Source organism: Prionailurus bengalensis, chromosome C2, assembly GCF_016509475.1.
Source record: "Prionailurus bengalensis isolate Pbe53 chromosome C2, Fcat_Pben_1.1_paternal_pri, whole genome shotgun sequence".
NCBI classification, from domain to species: domain Eukaryota; kingdom Metazoa; phylum Chordata; class Mammalia; order Carnivora; family Felidae; genus Prionailurus; species Prionailurus bengalensis.
The window spans coordinates 46,013,089-46,029,656 of NC_057350.1; the positions used below are offsets into that span (position 1 = coordinate 46,013,089).

At 32.2% G+C, this 16,568-nt stretch overlaps 1 protein-coding gene across 1 annotated transcript in view; it reads left to right on the forward strand.

Annotated features, from left to right (window-relative positions):
• EPHA6 (EPH receptor A6) overlaps positions 1-11,004 on the forward strand; it is an 882,015-nt gene extending 871,011 nt beyond the window's left edge. The window contains exons 19-20 of the mRNA XM_043593917.1: positions 5,919-6,068; positions 7,017-11,004. Of these exons, the coding sequence (XP_043449852.1) occupies positions 5,919-6,068; positions 7,017-7,131 (265 nt within the window). The 3' untranslated portion in view covers positions 7,132-11,004. The remainder of the gene's footprint in view (positions 1-5,918; positions 6,069-7,016) is intronic.
• The last annotated feature ends 5,564 nt before the right edge of the window (positions 11,005-16,568 follow it).

Genomic DNA, 16,568 nt, shown 5'->3' on the forward strand with positions numbered 1-16,568 from the left:
AAAAATAATTTGCAGTGAGGCACAGCCTGTTATTTTATGTTCTACCAAGCCAATACAAGGAGGTAGAGTATATGCCTTCATTCATGGTAATAAGTAGCAAGCATATAGTCCATATATCCCCTCAACAAACTCCTACAATGTTCAGCCACTTGAAGAACATTACTTGAGAAAAAAAAAAAGAGTAGTAACTATAACAAAATAGAGAAATGAAGAAAATATGGCAGCAACATAGTTCTAGGATTATATCCTCAGGCATTTTGTAGATTGAATTTTTCCAGTGTTGGCAAATATATGCTTTCCTTCTTTTCCTTGTTAAGGTAGACATTACTAATCATCACAACACTCTTTCCCACTACACCCAAATGCTGCCATAGTATCCTTTTTAAGAACATATTTTGACAACCACTGCCAATGAACTATACTTAGCATGTGATAAGAAATCCATTTCTGTCCCTATATTATTTTCTTATAAGAATAGGCTTTCCTTGAGGTTCACTGATCTATCACTCTGGCTGTAGAGACAATGTGCTAGGTGTTTAGAATTATGGGAGATTTTTAAGCAGTATTATTCCTACTCTGTATATTACTCCTAATGTTCAAACACATCTACAATATTGAAATTTTCATTCCTTCCTACTTTCCACCAGTTATCATCTTTATGGGAATTAAATAATCATATCAATTTTTTTAAAAACTTGAAGACACTGAAAATAAAACTTTGATGAAAAATAATTCATCCTCCCAATAGAATACTGTGGAGAGTCAGATTGTTTGCAACCATGAGATATCACCCACAAGCATGAAATAGGCACAAAATATATTGCATGGTTCTATGCATTTGAGATTTTATAGCATTCTGAGTAAAATCATACTTTAAAATTTTAAAAAGAATACCAAAATTCATTTACTAATTTAACTTGTGTTCAAGATTACTATTAGAGCTCATTGTAGAAAGAGCAAGGTTTTCTTTTTCTTTCTTTTTTTTAAATTTTTTTAATGTTTATCTACTTTTGAGAGTGAGAGAGAGCACAAGCAGGGGAGGGGCAGAGAGAGAAAAGGAGACACAGAATCTGAAGCAGGCTCCAGGCTCTGAACTATCAGCACAGAGCCCGACACAGGGCTCCAACCCATGCATGAACTGTGAGATTATGACCTGAGCCAAAGTCTGACGATCAACCGACTGAGCCACCCAGGCACCCCTCTTTTTCATCTGATTAAATAATTCTTCCTTCAGAATTTAGGTAGATATTTTATGTATTAGAAGATTATTTTATGAATTAACTAAATAGTGTGAAGTGTAATCCCTGAGTTATGAGATCAGAAACTCATGTGAAAGCTGTGATATTGAGTAAGTTGAATGCAGCTGCTATGGTTCTAGGTCCCTAACCCTGTGCTACCTCACTCCACCTTTAGCTGCCTCTCCCTCCACTCTGAAACCTATAAAGGCAGAAGCAAAAATTTTCACAATACAAGGAACAAGTTAAATAAACAACATGTTCCTTAATAGGTTGACCATTATATCAATAGGCATTTATTCTTCAATTTAAGCAAACTAAATGAAAAGAGATCATTCATCATGAATCAGTCATTATGTAATGGACCAAACTTTTCTATAGAGAATATTTAAGTCTAAATCATCACTTATTTAATAAATTCCTATAATACTTTCAGCATTGTGCTAAGGTTGACAGAAAATATAAAGATATGTGAGATATGGTCCCAGCCATCAGGGAATTTTAACTCTATAAAAAAAATTCTTCTGTCTTACGGATTTTTCCCAAAGAAGTAATTCACCTAAAACAAAAAAGTACATGTTGTAAGACTGCATAGTCATCTGTAATAAAATAATGTTGCTAGCCATCTAGGAGTCTAACTTCAGGGAATTAAATTATTAAGCATCAACATATAAAATATTATACACTCCTTTAATGTTTGAATACTATTAAAACATGTAAAATATTAAGAAATGAAATAAAAGCCATATAAAATAGAATGGACCCTACCTGTACAGTTCTGCTAACCATATATAAATGGAGGAGCTAGGGGAAAGAAAGTTATATTAAAGTAAGTAACAAGAGAAAAGCCATTAAGCATGTGATGGCTTCATGTTAAAACAAGATCTTACCTTACAACAGTATTTCTCAAAGTATAACCTTTATTGAATCATTTTTAATCAATATATTACTATTATATTTGAGTCATAAATATAAAACATGGAAAACTTTTGAGGATAAAAATCTTATTGCTTTTTACTGGCAGTTTTAATACCTACTGATTAGCTATATGATAACTTTCTAAATTAAAAGACTAGTACTATTGTGAACTCAAAGGGCTCATTAGAGTAAAAACTTATTGGATCTCTCAGGGCTACTTAATTTTACATATTTAGATGTATTACAAGTATGTGTGTGTGTGTGTATTTGTGTATATATATATATATACATATATATTATCGAACCTTAAACTGTGTCATTACCTATTCTACCTATATTCCAGCCCTCTCTCTAATCTAAATTGACCATCATTTATACACTTAGAATTTACTAACTTTACCCCTTCCTCATTTTTCTGAGGAAAGTTGTAGACCCTTGACCTTCTGTTCTACAATATGTAGTTTTTTCAATGTGAGCTGCAGATTTTGCTGTAAAGACATTTCTCAGGTGGGCAGCTCCCACTAATCACCAAATAGCAGAAATTTCTATGTGCTCAGCAAATAGCAGACTGAATTTATCATTGTACATGGTTGATAAGAAAGGGCATTTATTGTTTATTAGGTAATATTCCAGAGAATTAATGTGAGGGTGATGGTACCCAGCCCTCAAAGGCAGAAAATAGCAGCATTTTTCAACTTCTTTATAAGATAACGTGAAAGAAAAGTTATTGCACAGTGGATATGAACAATGAGGGGACCCTGACCTTACTAAATCAACTGCCAATGCAGTCGTAGAAAGGCCAAAGAGTAACTAGGTTACTAAAGATGTGTGGAGAGAAAGGGAATTAGGGTAGTGAGACATTCTGGGAGCAAATAGTAAATGCTTTTCAACAGAGAAATAGACCATTTAAGTCATTTAGGACACAGAACGTCCTTCCACGACCTTTCTATACTAAGGATATAAAATTAGCAAATTACATTTCCACTCACCAATTACATGAAATTGTGAAATTTCAAAAGTTATTCCAGAGTTATCTCAGGGGATTGAAGTGCAAGTCATCAAACTTTGTGCATCAAGAATGGGATAGGAGCATGAAGGGAAAGTCACTGAAGTACGTTCTTTTAATTTTGTTCAGTCTCAACAAACCTTTGACAAGTAATTAAAAGGTATGGGAGCCACACTGTTTTAGAATAGGACATTCAGTTTTCTAGTGTATGTGGCTTTATTTATGTTAACAAGCAATAAGGGTACCCTAGTCATTTTGATATTTAAACTGAGTGAACTTCCTACAGCAGTATTTCTTAAACTATGCTTTACAGAAACTGGTGAAACAATTTAGGAAAATAATGCAGAGGCTATTCTTAATCCTCTTATATGTTCACATTGCACATTAAAATAGTGAAGACTTGGAGAAATGCTATAATTAAAAATTCTGTTTAACTTTGTTTGCAATGGATATCTTTATTATTTTGTATTTTATATGAATTTTTGCTTATTTTATAATACTTATTAATACGTTTAGGAAACAAAAAATATAGCAATAATTAAAGTATTTATTAGTAGATGCTATGATAGGTTTTCAACCTTTGGACATAACTATTCTTCATTAGGGTCAGATCATGAATCGTTCTGATACTAATTTGAATGAATCATCCCACAATCAAAATAACATTGCAATTTATTGTATAAAAGAAGAACATGTAGCTTTTAACAGCCTCCCAAGTTGTAAATACAGCAACAGAAGTGAGTACTGGTAAAAAGGGTATAGTCACTGTTAAGAATAACCAGACTTAATATGGACCACTTGGTAGTCACAAGATACATGCATATAGCTTATGCAAATTCCAATTGTATATTAAAAGCAAAAGCCCCCTTTTTCCTCATTATTTCTCTTCACCTTCATCTCCACCTTCAACTAGACCCCAGTTTAGAAAAAAGGGAAGTCAGTGTAGCAATCAAAGGAAAACCAAAGAAATGAACCCTAGGCCTTTAGTGGGGACTGTGTCCTGAAAAATTCCAAGGGCCACTTTCAGACTTTTCATGAGTTGTTCAGTATGCAATTTGTATGGCCATGCAGAATGTCTCTGACTTTTGTGTACCTAAAGACCCAAGGCCTGGTGATTTAAGGGTAACTTAAAGGATTTTATGGGTAATTTTGATTATTAGAGATTTTTATTTTTTACCTTATGCACTAATCTTAACTCCCATTCTCATATATTTTTAACAGAATGATACCAGGGTCATATGGCATGCATACTCCATTCTACAGTGGAGGAATTCTTATTTCATGTGGTTTCATCATATGTGTTCATACACTATCAGTTTCTAGTTAAAGCTGAAATAGTTCAAATATGAATGGCAAAAACTATTATGATGAAGTATTCCAAATATGAATGTTAAAAACTATGGATCTAGTTAAGTCTCTATGGATTCCATCATTCTTCAATTTTATAAAAAATTAAAAGTGAAGTAAATGAAAGTTGGATTATCCTTCAGTATTATAATAAAAATAATTCAATGGCTTGCCTCTAATGGGAATATTTTTCATTACTTAGAAAATACTGATTTGACTCAAATACCAAACATAAAAAAAAAGGTTATTGCTTTACTATTTAATATAAACTCTAGACCTAATAATTTTTAAATGATATATTTATTACCCTAGAGGGCTAAAAACTCACTTATTACTATAAAAGCAATTTTACTGCCAGGTATTTTGTAAAACTATATAAAATATTTTTACAGTGTTCATGTATTTCTATAAGGAGAATAATATACTCTATTGCCAGAATCAGTTAAATACACAATTCTTAGTTAATTTTACTATAATTTGTAAGGTTACTTCCATGTTTATTCTATTTTTACCTTACCTAAAACTATTATGTGTATTTACATACACATATATGTACATATATACACATACACAAATATGTATGTATGTATTTATGAATACACACACACCTGCTAGCCTTTCCAAAATAATACCTCTGTATTATTTTTATATTAAAGCTACAAAAATATCCCCAATTGGAATGCCCTTTGCATTAGATATTAGGAACAAAAATACAGATGTCTATATGACTTACTGTAAGATCCGTCAATGCTGGATTCCTTTTGCTTGTGAACCCAACCTTGCTTTGATTTTGCTTTGTTTTATACCACAGTAATATCTGTGTTTTGGTCTATCTTACCCTATGCATGGATGCATATGTAAATTTTATTCATGCAAGTGAGCTCTGTAACAGGGGAAATTACTTTTTAATAAATAATAAATATTTGTTGAATGTTTGAGAACAAATAAGTGGAGGACTGATCAGTGAATTCACTGTAAAAAGGAGAAGGGACTCTCACAGCAAATGCAAAGGCAAACAGGCATGGATTCAGTGGCAGGTTAGAAAGTGTAAGAGTAAACAGCCTGTGGCTAGTTACTGTCCTTTGAGGATGGATACTGGGCTATTCCTTATGTTTGAAAACACAAATGTATGCAAGAGAAAAAAGTAAATAGCGGTTAGCAAGATGCAGGTCTTCTCACATCAAGTATAAAACCCAATAGTGGCAAAAAGCAGAAAAAGAAAAACTGACAAATGAAAGTGACCAGATAAAAGTGGCTGATTTAAATATGATAGAAAATTAGAGATTTTTTTAATGGAGTATGAGAATATTAGTCATAAGAATATTGTAAAAGGAAAAAAGAGTTGTTTTTATTTATTTAATTTTTTCTTTATCTGACTGTTAAATGGATTTTTTTTTTTTTTTTTTTTTTAGAATGCCAGAGTCTCCTGGTGAAGTTCCCGAATATCCTTTGTTTGTCACAGTTGGTGACTGGCTGGATTCTATAAAGATGGGACAATATAAGAATAACTTCATGGCAGCAGGGTTTACGACTTTTGATCTGATTTCAAGAATGAGCATTGAGTAAGTGGTCCTAGGTTTATTATTATATTCAGACGCTGCACTCGGGAGATTACAAATTCAAATCCAGTATCAGGAACACCATGATTCAACTATTTCCTAAGGGTAGTATGGCATTTCCACATCTTTCCTCACCATTTCTGATTATCATCCCAGTGGAAATTGGACACTACACTGTTAACTATTTTCTGTTGGAAGAATGTGTTTTATTCAAATAGGTATTTTCAAAAATTGTAAATTCTTTCTGAAATACATATGACTCTCATTCACATCCTAGACTTTACATCAACATAGTTAACCTAGGCAAATTACTTATGACTCACATATACCGCCTATATTATAAATGTTGGACATTTTTCCATTGTCTCAAAAATGATTCTTTGCCTGGATGCAGTAAAAATGTTCAGCATGTGCTTAACAGATAGCCGGTTGGTTGAACTATATGAAATTGCCATTATTTTGAAGTAATAATAGCAATTTCATATAGTTCAACAGGATACAGTGGCATTTTATTCATATTATTGGATGACCATAGGGCTCCAATACAGTCCACATTATACATTCTACCCTATATATTATTTTCTAATGCTGTTGAAAAGTTGTGTCATTATCTAAATTGTATACCTTTTAGTTCTATGAAATGTCTGATCCTTACATTGGTACCTGAATTTGAAACATTTCTTTGTACCCTTAAATTTGAGGTTGACTTGATAGATTATCTGGTGCCAGGAAGAAGAAAAATGTAACAAACTCCTGATGTTCATTTTTATCTTTGTTTAAACTCTCATTTTACCAGTTACACAATTTTTGTTAAATTCATAAGGCAAATCTGACATGGTGCATATCTTCTGTCTCTAAATCTTCATTTCCTAACTTGTCTTTACCAGATCTATGAACCAGATATTCATATTCTCTCTCCTCTTCCCTCCCCTCTATCTTTGTCTCTTATAGTGATATTAGAAGAATTGGAGTCATACTCATTGGACACCAGAGACGAATAGTCAGCAGTATCCAAACTTTACGTTTACACATGATGCACATACAAGAGAAAGGATTTCATGTATGAAAGTACTACAAGCACTTGTGTTTTGTGCCTCAGCATTTCTAAAGTGAAAGATATCCTCTCTACTACCCTCTCTTCCGATTCTCCAAACATCACTTCACAAACTGCAGTCTCCTGTTCAGACAATGGGCACACACCTTTTGTTTATGCTTCCAACCCGGATTTTAAAATCACGCCTCATAGCTCCTCTCTGAGTTACCTGCAGATGAAACCCTGGCCCACTGCAGATTACCACTACACAATGGTAAATAACTCAGCATGGATGTGCAACTTTGTACAACAGTATTTGGAAAGTGTTCACAAACTTAACCTAAAGGAATTTTCCCAGGTGTGGCTTCCTTAATGATGGATGTATTTAGAGTTTGCTGATATATGAAAAAGAAATAGTTGACCTTTCTTTCATGTTTTGTGATCAGGTAGCTTCCAAACTGACATAAATATGTTTTAGATAATTATATTCAACTCTGTGGATCATATTGTTACTTTATTTTATAATAGTTTAACTGTTAATGCCTGATGTTGTTAGACTTATTTGCAGCAATGACCAATGATTTCATTTGGTGAATTCTTGCCATATGTGACTGCGCTAAGAAGGGGGTTATCAGGGAGGAAGAGGGAGAAACACTCTGTGCTTTTCAATCTTCTAAGGCTGAGTTTGTCTATTCTTTTAAATTGACCTTGTAGTGTCCCACATATTTCATAATAAGTGGTAGTTTAGAGGCTTTTCCCCTTTAATTTTTACTAACTACATTTCTCTCCTACATTATGAAGCTCACCCCAGAAAGATCAAGAGTGAGTCCAGTGTTCTAAAGGCTTTCATAGAGGAAGCATGAAATAAAACCATGTCTGTTCCCTTGGTTCACCTTCATAAGTTTGCAAAAGCAATTTTCAAAACATTGATAAAATTAATTATTTTCAGGGGAATTGCTTTGAAAAACAGATCTAAGATTATAGCCTTAGATATAATGTAAAGAAGATTAATTTAAACAGAATTTTATGATAGCTGTATGAGGGCCCCAAGAATAAATACATTTGGCTGACAGTCTGATATTGGTGCATTTTGCAAGTTTAAGAACTTTTATATTTTGTTCATGAAAAATAAGTTAGTTACATGAACATGCTGAGCTGTTTTCCGAACCTCTCAAGAGACAAGTATGTCACTGCATGTTCCAAAGGTATGAACAGACCTAAAACATGAGCGTATATAAATTGTGTGTCAACCTGAGTCCATAACATAGTAACATAAAAATGTGAACACAGCTATAGTGTATTGTCATAATCTTCTCAGAGGCTGCAAAACAAGGCAAATACATTTTTCAGTGAATTAAGCTGAGTCAATTTATCAAAATAGTACTGCTTGATGAATAAATTCAATTGTAAAATCAGCTGTTGCCTGAGAAACTAAAAAAAAAAAAAAAGGCTACTGTGCTAGGTGTGGAAGAGTAGGGAGAATGTGTTAAGACAGAGGAAAAGGGGCAAGTTATCTAAAGATGCTGATTTAATACGTCGGTTTTTCTTTGATTTAAGAGATAAAGGTGCCCAAACCACATTCTCCAATTCCTACCTAAATTACATTTTTTGCTAATAGCAGCTGTCTTGCTATTAAAGGAGACTCACTCTTTCTTTTATTCTTCTTTTAAGATTTGTTGACTGTCCCATTAGACTAGACCCTTCCACATACATTTCTTTGCTGATTTATCTCCCAATTTTTGCCTACTGCAGCTTAATTTTTTCTCATTTCAAATAAAAATTGTATAGAACTAGAAGGAAGAGTCTTTAAAGTATTCCTTAAAGTATATTAAAAAAAAGAAAAAAGTGAGAAATTCATCACTTTTTAAGTAAGTGTGTCAGAAATAGCAACATTTTCTACCCATCACTTGCATGGTCATGTATCACTCATACACTATCTGCAGTTTGCTTGATACATTTACACAAATCTGGATACATTTAGAGGAAATATAAAATTTCCATATTTACTGTCTTCAAATATATATTAAATAAGAACAGATGTAAAACAGATTAAATTTATTAATCATATATATTTATTTTTATAATACAACAAAAAAGGTATTTAGAAACATAAGGAATAGAATAATTATGGTCTTCCATAGGACTCTGTCAGCAACATCTGTATACTTTGATGAAATAAATTCTATAAAGTATTTAAACTTCTTTGAGATGGGCATTCAGTACTTGAAAGATTAAAGTTCACTGTTAAGAATTTTTTTCTTAATACAGAGATCTTTTTTCTATATCTGATTTATATTTCTTTTTTTCTTCCCTAACATCTTCCTCTAGTATTATAAAACTACCTTTTCACTTTGTGTCTTACCTCAAATGCTCTTTAAAATTTCTTTAAAATTACATTTATATTCTTCAGAACTGTAAGCATGATAATCTTACGTGTAATTTTGAACCTCATCATGGTCAGAAATGTTGCGTGCACACATGATTGAAATAGGTGTGCATGATTAAACAGAAACATTAAAAAAATAAGGATATCTATTTCTTCATTGACTACCAATCACAGACCCCATGATCCCAAGGATATCATAATATCCAGGAATATTAACAGTTAAATTGCCAAATTCATTTGGAAACTTTACAGGAAATATTTTGAGATTTACTAGTGTACCTGTCTAGTAATTAAAACCGTTTAATATGCATAAGTATAGAATTTAATTACATAAATAAAATTAGTAACTTACATAAATCACAGCTTTCAGTAATGATTTTTGATAACTTCAATATGCATATACCTTCATGTACTTGCTTTATTTTAAATTTCCTATTTCACACTACTGAGAAGCTTTTGAGATTTTGAAAATCAGAGAGTTGAAAAAAACATTTTCATTTTATTTTCTGGGTGGTCAGTTTCCAATATATAACCAACTCAGTACCTCAGAGTATAAGGCATATTTGGGGGGGGGGGAATGTAAAAACAATACACAATCAAGAAGAGATGTTAGGTTTGTAAATCATTTAAAAAGCAATCAAATTACAAAGCTCTTGGCTTAACAAGAATCAAGAATTATAGCACTTTTGCACTAAGTTATCTTAGTTGTTGATAAGTAAGTTATGCATGCCATAATAAAAAAAATTGTTATTTCACTCTGCATTACTCTTTAAAATCTATCCAGCTATCACCTGAATAAAACAGCCTTCTGGCTACAGTTCTAAGGCCTATCTCAGCCTATGAAGGGAAAACAAATCCAAATCCAATCCCTGAAAAGCAGTCTTTACAGAAGGTCTTCCTAAGAGATGGTGAAGAATGAATCTCAACCACATTTCCCTAAAAATCCATTTTTTAATATATTTCCCTACCAAATTTCTACTTTATAAATCGGTTAAATCTCTTATCCCAAAATCTTCACCAATATTAGGTCTCTTTTTTCTATTCCTTCATTAAATTTTCTAAAACCACCTTGTTCAGCCCCTTCTGTTCTCTCTTTACTCCTCCACCCCATCTCTTTTCCTTTCTCAGCTTCTACCACTCCACCCCTGGTCCCTATCAACAAAAGAAGCACAGCAAACCTAAAAAGGTCTTACCACTGTCCTCAGAAGAGGCTGAAGGTAAAGGGAAGAAGGGAATGTTACAGAAGTATTTGGGGTCTCACTACATAAATGGGAGCATTTGCACTCACAGAGAGGGAATGAACTCTGGCTTTTTATTACCTGGAAATTAAATGCTTTGGAAAGTAATCCCAAAATGGATGATGATGATTCTTTTCTACAGCTTTAGATAAGGAAATTTATTATTAATTTAAAAATTTGTATTCTAGGAATCAAAACCTGTTATCAATTCACAGTTGGTGTATGTGTGCTTATGTAACAAAGAGATTAAAAGCAGATATATCACTTCTTTTAATATTATCACCTTGACTTCTCCAAGGCTCATATTATTTCATGTCCAATCCAAAAATATTTTGATGCTTTTTATATGAAGACTCCAAAAAGTAAAGGAGTATGCTGAGTCAAATTGATGTTATTCTCCCATTGGATACCGGGCACTGAAGTCACCTAACTTTCGGTTCTTGTGATCAATATTTTCAACAACTTTCAATCTGTATAATGTTCATTAAAGGCAGTGTCAACTATTTAGTTCATTCTAACAAATATCTATGAGGTGTCTCCTACACATGTAAGATTTTATGACAAAGATGAGTTTGGCTAAACTGTCTTTACCTTCAAAGTAACTCTTAAGCTTAAAACTAAGAGGTTAGAGCCTATTTGCTATGTTTACTGTGATTGCCAAGTCATTAAGAGTCAGCTCTTTCCATAGGACAAAAATACATTAAATAAGTTAATAAAACCTTGTCAAGTATTAATTGGATTTGCAGTCCCTATAGAGAGAAATATTTTGGACTTCAAATTCTCATAGAACACTCCACACTTCCTCTAGCAAAGAGGAGCATGGTTGCAGTCTCTCCTTAAGAGTCACAGATTGTTATTGTCCAATGGCAAACTTTTCAATTTATGTGTAGATTCACTACCTCAAAGGTGTCTCCAGTTAGAAAACATTAACCATTTTTCAAAACAACTCTGGAGTAATCGCTTGCCCAAGCGAATTCACTAGTTTTAATAAATGTAATAAGTATGAACCTACAATAGTTGCATAAAATCCTTTCAAACATGATACATTTAACAAGAGAAAGAGATGATTACTCATGCCTAGATCTAACATATTACTAGATGAAATAAAGGAGAGGAGAAATCTTAAGTTGTGGAGGCATAAATACCCCTCTTAACCTTACTGTTTCAATCTGAAACAAAATATTAGGCAGGTATTTCAAAGATTTCCAGGATAAAAATAAATTGTTTATGTTATAAGGGGATGCGACATTTCTGGGGGGAAAAGGGCAACAGATTCAGAAGATACAGGTGATCAAAATGTAACTTTAATCCTCTTTTTTTTTTTTTACTAATAATTAGATTTGAATTTCAAATTAATGATGGATTTATATAAAACGTGTAAAAAAGGATGTTTACATATTAATTGAAAGACGTGGTTTTAAGTCAAAGCAAAACCAAAGTCTTTGGTTTTAAGTCAAAGCAAAAATTGGTTGCTTGGCATTTGCTTTTTTTTAGGATTTTAGAATAGATTTGAAAGTCTACCTTTAGCTTTTCAGTGTTGATGCAAAATTACTGAACTTGATTTTTTTTAAGTTTATCTATTTATTTTGAGAGAGAGAGAGAGAGAGAGAGAATGAGTGTGGGGCGGGGGGGGAGAAGATGGAGAGTGAGAGAGAATCCCAAGCAGACATCACACTGTCAGCGTGGAGCCCGATACGGGGTTTGAACCCACACACCGTGAGATCCTGACTTGGGCCAAAGTCAGACACCTAATGGACTGAGCTAATTTTTGAGCCACTCCAAAATTACTGAACTTTAAAAATGAAACAAAAAAGAAGAAAGCTTTTTAATTACTAAGAGTAGCAAAGAACTACTAAAAGAATAAACTGTATCTTTTAAAAGAAATCTGGCAAATACAGTTTTGTGTATGTCTTAATGATACCAAGTCACCTCCCTTTCATTGTATTTTTGCACTTTCCGATTGAAAGCAGTTTCTTTCCAAACAAAACAAAGGAAGGTTCTCACTTGAATTTTCATGTTGGTTAACTACAGTACCAAATCTCTATATCATTAAGAGAACTTTTGATTTGTTTCATTTAAAAGGAAAAATCTTAAAGAATGCCACTACCCTTACACATACCTAATTCATCCTTAAGAATAACAAAGACATTAAAGAAAAATTACCTGACAGATGAGGATGAAAGATAGCTCTTAAATGTAACATAAAGAAGTGGTTTCTACTTTAGATTATAAAATGAAGTACAGATTAACAACACAATTTCCTGGGAGCTATAAATTAGAAAGGTATTAAACTCAGTGAAAAATCTTCTCTCAAGCAAAGCTCTTTCCTTACTTATATTTCTCCATTATTTTTAACCTCTGGATGTCTTTATTTTGTTACAATAAACTCAGTTTTGGCTCAGATAATAAATTATCAACTCACATAATAAATCAGAACAACTGATGACTTTAAAGCGTCCTATGCTCTACAACATAATGAAAGAACAACGTACCTCTGGATTCGTATTTAGTTAGCACCAGTCTCCAGCTCATTAGCCATCATTGAAGGGGAAAACTGTCTTTATTCCAAAATGATATGTTATTATAAAGAAGAATCCAAGGTAGGGGAACCTTCATTTTTCATATATCCAAGTTTTATATTTAGGCATTATTAACTTTGAAGATAGACGTCCTTGCTTTGATAACTTAAATATGAGCTTACATGCAAGCAATATTGATGGAAACATTTCTATGAGTTTCCCCACATTTATAGATCATCATCTTCAGAACAGTCTTCATTGGCCTCTGTTCTAGAAAGATCAAATATCATTTAACTTTTCAAAATCATGATAGATGGAGTGAATAGTGTTAAATCACAAAGATGAATAAACAATGTGCTTTCAAGATTTTTACCTAATTTAAGATGTCCTCTTCTATCACCTTTATAATAAATTGCCTCCCTACATTTAGTAATTTGTAGAATCAAATGTATGCATTTAGCTAGACATTGGTTTTGTTAAATTTTCATTTAAACACATCTTTACTCACTTAGAACCTGGAATATAATTCATCCCATTAGCTGATTTTTCATGCAAAGTAGTAACTTTTGCTCTCTTTAGAATTATTTACTCAGTAATGTCATTATTTAAGTTGTAATAAAAATTTTCATTGACTGTACATGCTTTATTTATTGCCACATATTTTTATCTTTAAAATAAATCTGCCTAAAATTGTGGTCTTTAGAAGCTCTATGACAAAATCAATGGCTACTATTTGCTAACAAACTTGTAACTGAATGAACTATTTTTCTGTCTATGTGACTGATGTGAGCATTGTTAAATCTAACTTATTTGAATATTCATTGGTATTTTATCTAGAGCTATCATTTCAATATATTTAAAACTATCTTGGGGCGCCTGGGTGGTGCAGTCAGTTAAGCGTCCGACTTCAGCCAGGTCACAATCTCGCGGTCCGTGAGTTCGAGCCCCGCGTCAGACTCTGGGCTGATGGCTCAGAGCCTGGAGCCTGTTTCCAATTCTGTGTCTCCCTCTGTCTCTGCCCCTCCCCCGTTCATGCTGTGTCTCTCTCTGTTCCAAATAAATAAATAGACGTTGAAAAAAAAATTTAAAAAAAACTATCTTTAAAACAATAATGAGTTTCATAGACAATATGACAATAAAGAATGATTGGGGATTTTTTTAATTCCTGCACTGCTTGGAAAATAAGGTTTAATGTTTATAAATGTTTGTCATTGAAGTTTTTAATTTGCTTAAAAATTATTTTTTAATGTTTATTTTTGAGAGAGAGACAGAGTGTGAGTGGGGGAGGAGCAGAGAGAGAGCAAGACACAGAATCTGAAGCAGGCTCCAGGCTCTGAGCTGTCAGCACAGAGCCCAATGGGAGGCTCGAACTCACGAACCTGAGATCATGACCTGAGCTGAAGTTGGGCGCTTACTGACTGAGCCACCCAGGCGCCCCTTAATTTGCTTCAATGTGATGTTTCTTCCATGCCATTTATATGTGTTCAAAGAAAATTGTATTAATTTATCTATACTATGCAAAAATCTCATCATCTTTTTACAAATATAGAGTTTTGAAATAATTTTGTTTTTTTTTTAGGCCTCCAAGAGAAAAATAAATGTGAAATGGGAGGGTTTTTTTTGGGGGGGTGGGCAGGGCATAATACCTGAGCAGTCCTCAAAAATATGAATGAGTAACATTTGATTTTTTAAAGATTACTATATGTGCTTTATTTCTGATACATTATTAATCATGTTCTTAATCAGTTTCCATCTAAGGTCGTGTCATTGAAAATTTGAATAACTACAGGATATAAATGTCTTTGGATATTTTTCATGAACTACACTTGGGTGTAATTTTGTATACAATACACACTTTGACACCTTAATTTTGAATTTTGAATTTTAATAGTTTCTTAACAACATTTCTTTATTGGTTATGTTATACCTTCTATAATAACCTTATTTTTAAAAAATTCATGCAGAGCATGAATGCAGAGTGTGGAAAACAGACCAAGTCCCATTAAAACTGATGAAAAGACAAGAAGGTAATACAAAAATTTTTTTGTCAAAACTATTAATTACCACATTAAAAAAAAAATATTAGAATAGAGTGATTAAAAATTATGTCGTATTCCTCTTCTGGTAATTGTGAAACTAAAATGCATTTTGAGGATGGGAATCTCTAACTAAATATCTATTAATATTTGTTAAAATATATAGTGATATATAAAATAAAGAAATTTTACCAAAATATCAAAAAAAAGAATTTTTTAAAAGAATTTATTAACAAACCAAATGACCACAGTTACTAACATTTCCATATTACTAGATCTCTTGATTTCTAAGACATATATAATAAAAGAATTTGTCAAAAAAAATAAATTCAATAATCAACTGTCGAAGGATTTTATACATATCAATGAATCACTATCATTAATAAGAGTTTTTCTTCTGTTATTATTAAATGTAAAAGGTTTACATAAGATGCAGATAAAAAGAATGTAGTTGAAAGGACAGACTTTCAGAATCAATTTATGCTTTTATGCAATTATATAAATTTTACATACTTTGAAAAGTTTAAAAAATGTGGTACATACATATTAATTTTATGTTATATGTTATGATCTCCAAGTGTTTATATTCGTTCAAGAAGATTGCCTTCTCTTTTCAGTTAACTATTTTTAAAAAGAGCTACTTTACATCTTATATTTCTTTCAGTCTCATAATACTTATAACTTTATACTTCTCAAAGAAGTTAAAGCCAAATGCCAAAACACTGTGGCTACAAGTTGTTATTTTGGACATTACTGTTTTTTAAAAATCTAATATTGGTCAGATGTCTCATAAATCTGCTAAAGAAAGCAAATTCTACTTTCTCATGAATGGAAATACAAAAAGAAACTCCTACATTGGACTTTGTATATTCAAAATAGCATATATTTTTATAGTTATTTTTCACTGATTACTGTTTATTCAATGTTTAAAATTTCACCAGATGGAATACTTCAAACAAAAGTGAAATGCCTTTCCATTTTTTTAATTACCTGCTTATTTTCTTCAGAGTTTCCAAAAATCCCTTTGAGGAAGCAAAACATTCCCTTTTCCCACCTTACAGCTTCACTCTACTATTAAGTGAAATAGGTATCTATAGTTCAATATAAAGAACAACAAGAAGCATGTTTCTCCAGGCAAAGCTCTGACACTATAGGGAACAGATATAACAAATAAAAGAAAAATAAAGGAAGTTATATATGTCTGCTGGTCCAAAGTTGTATAATTCCCAAATTTTAAAATTAGTATACACACATATATACTGACTGACTTTAAACATACTTATCTATCGTT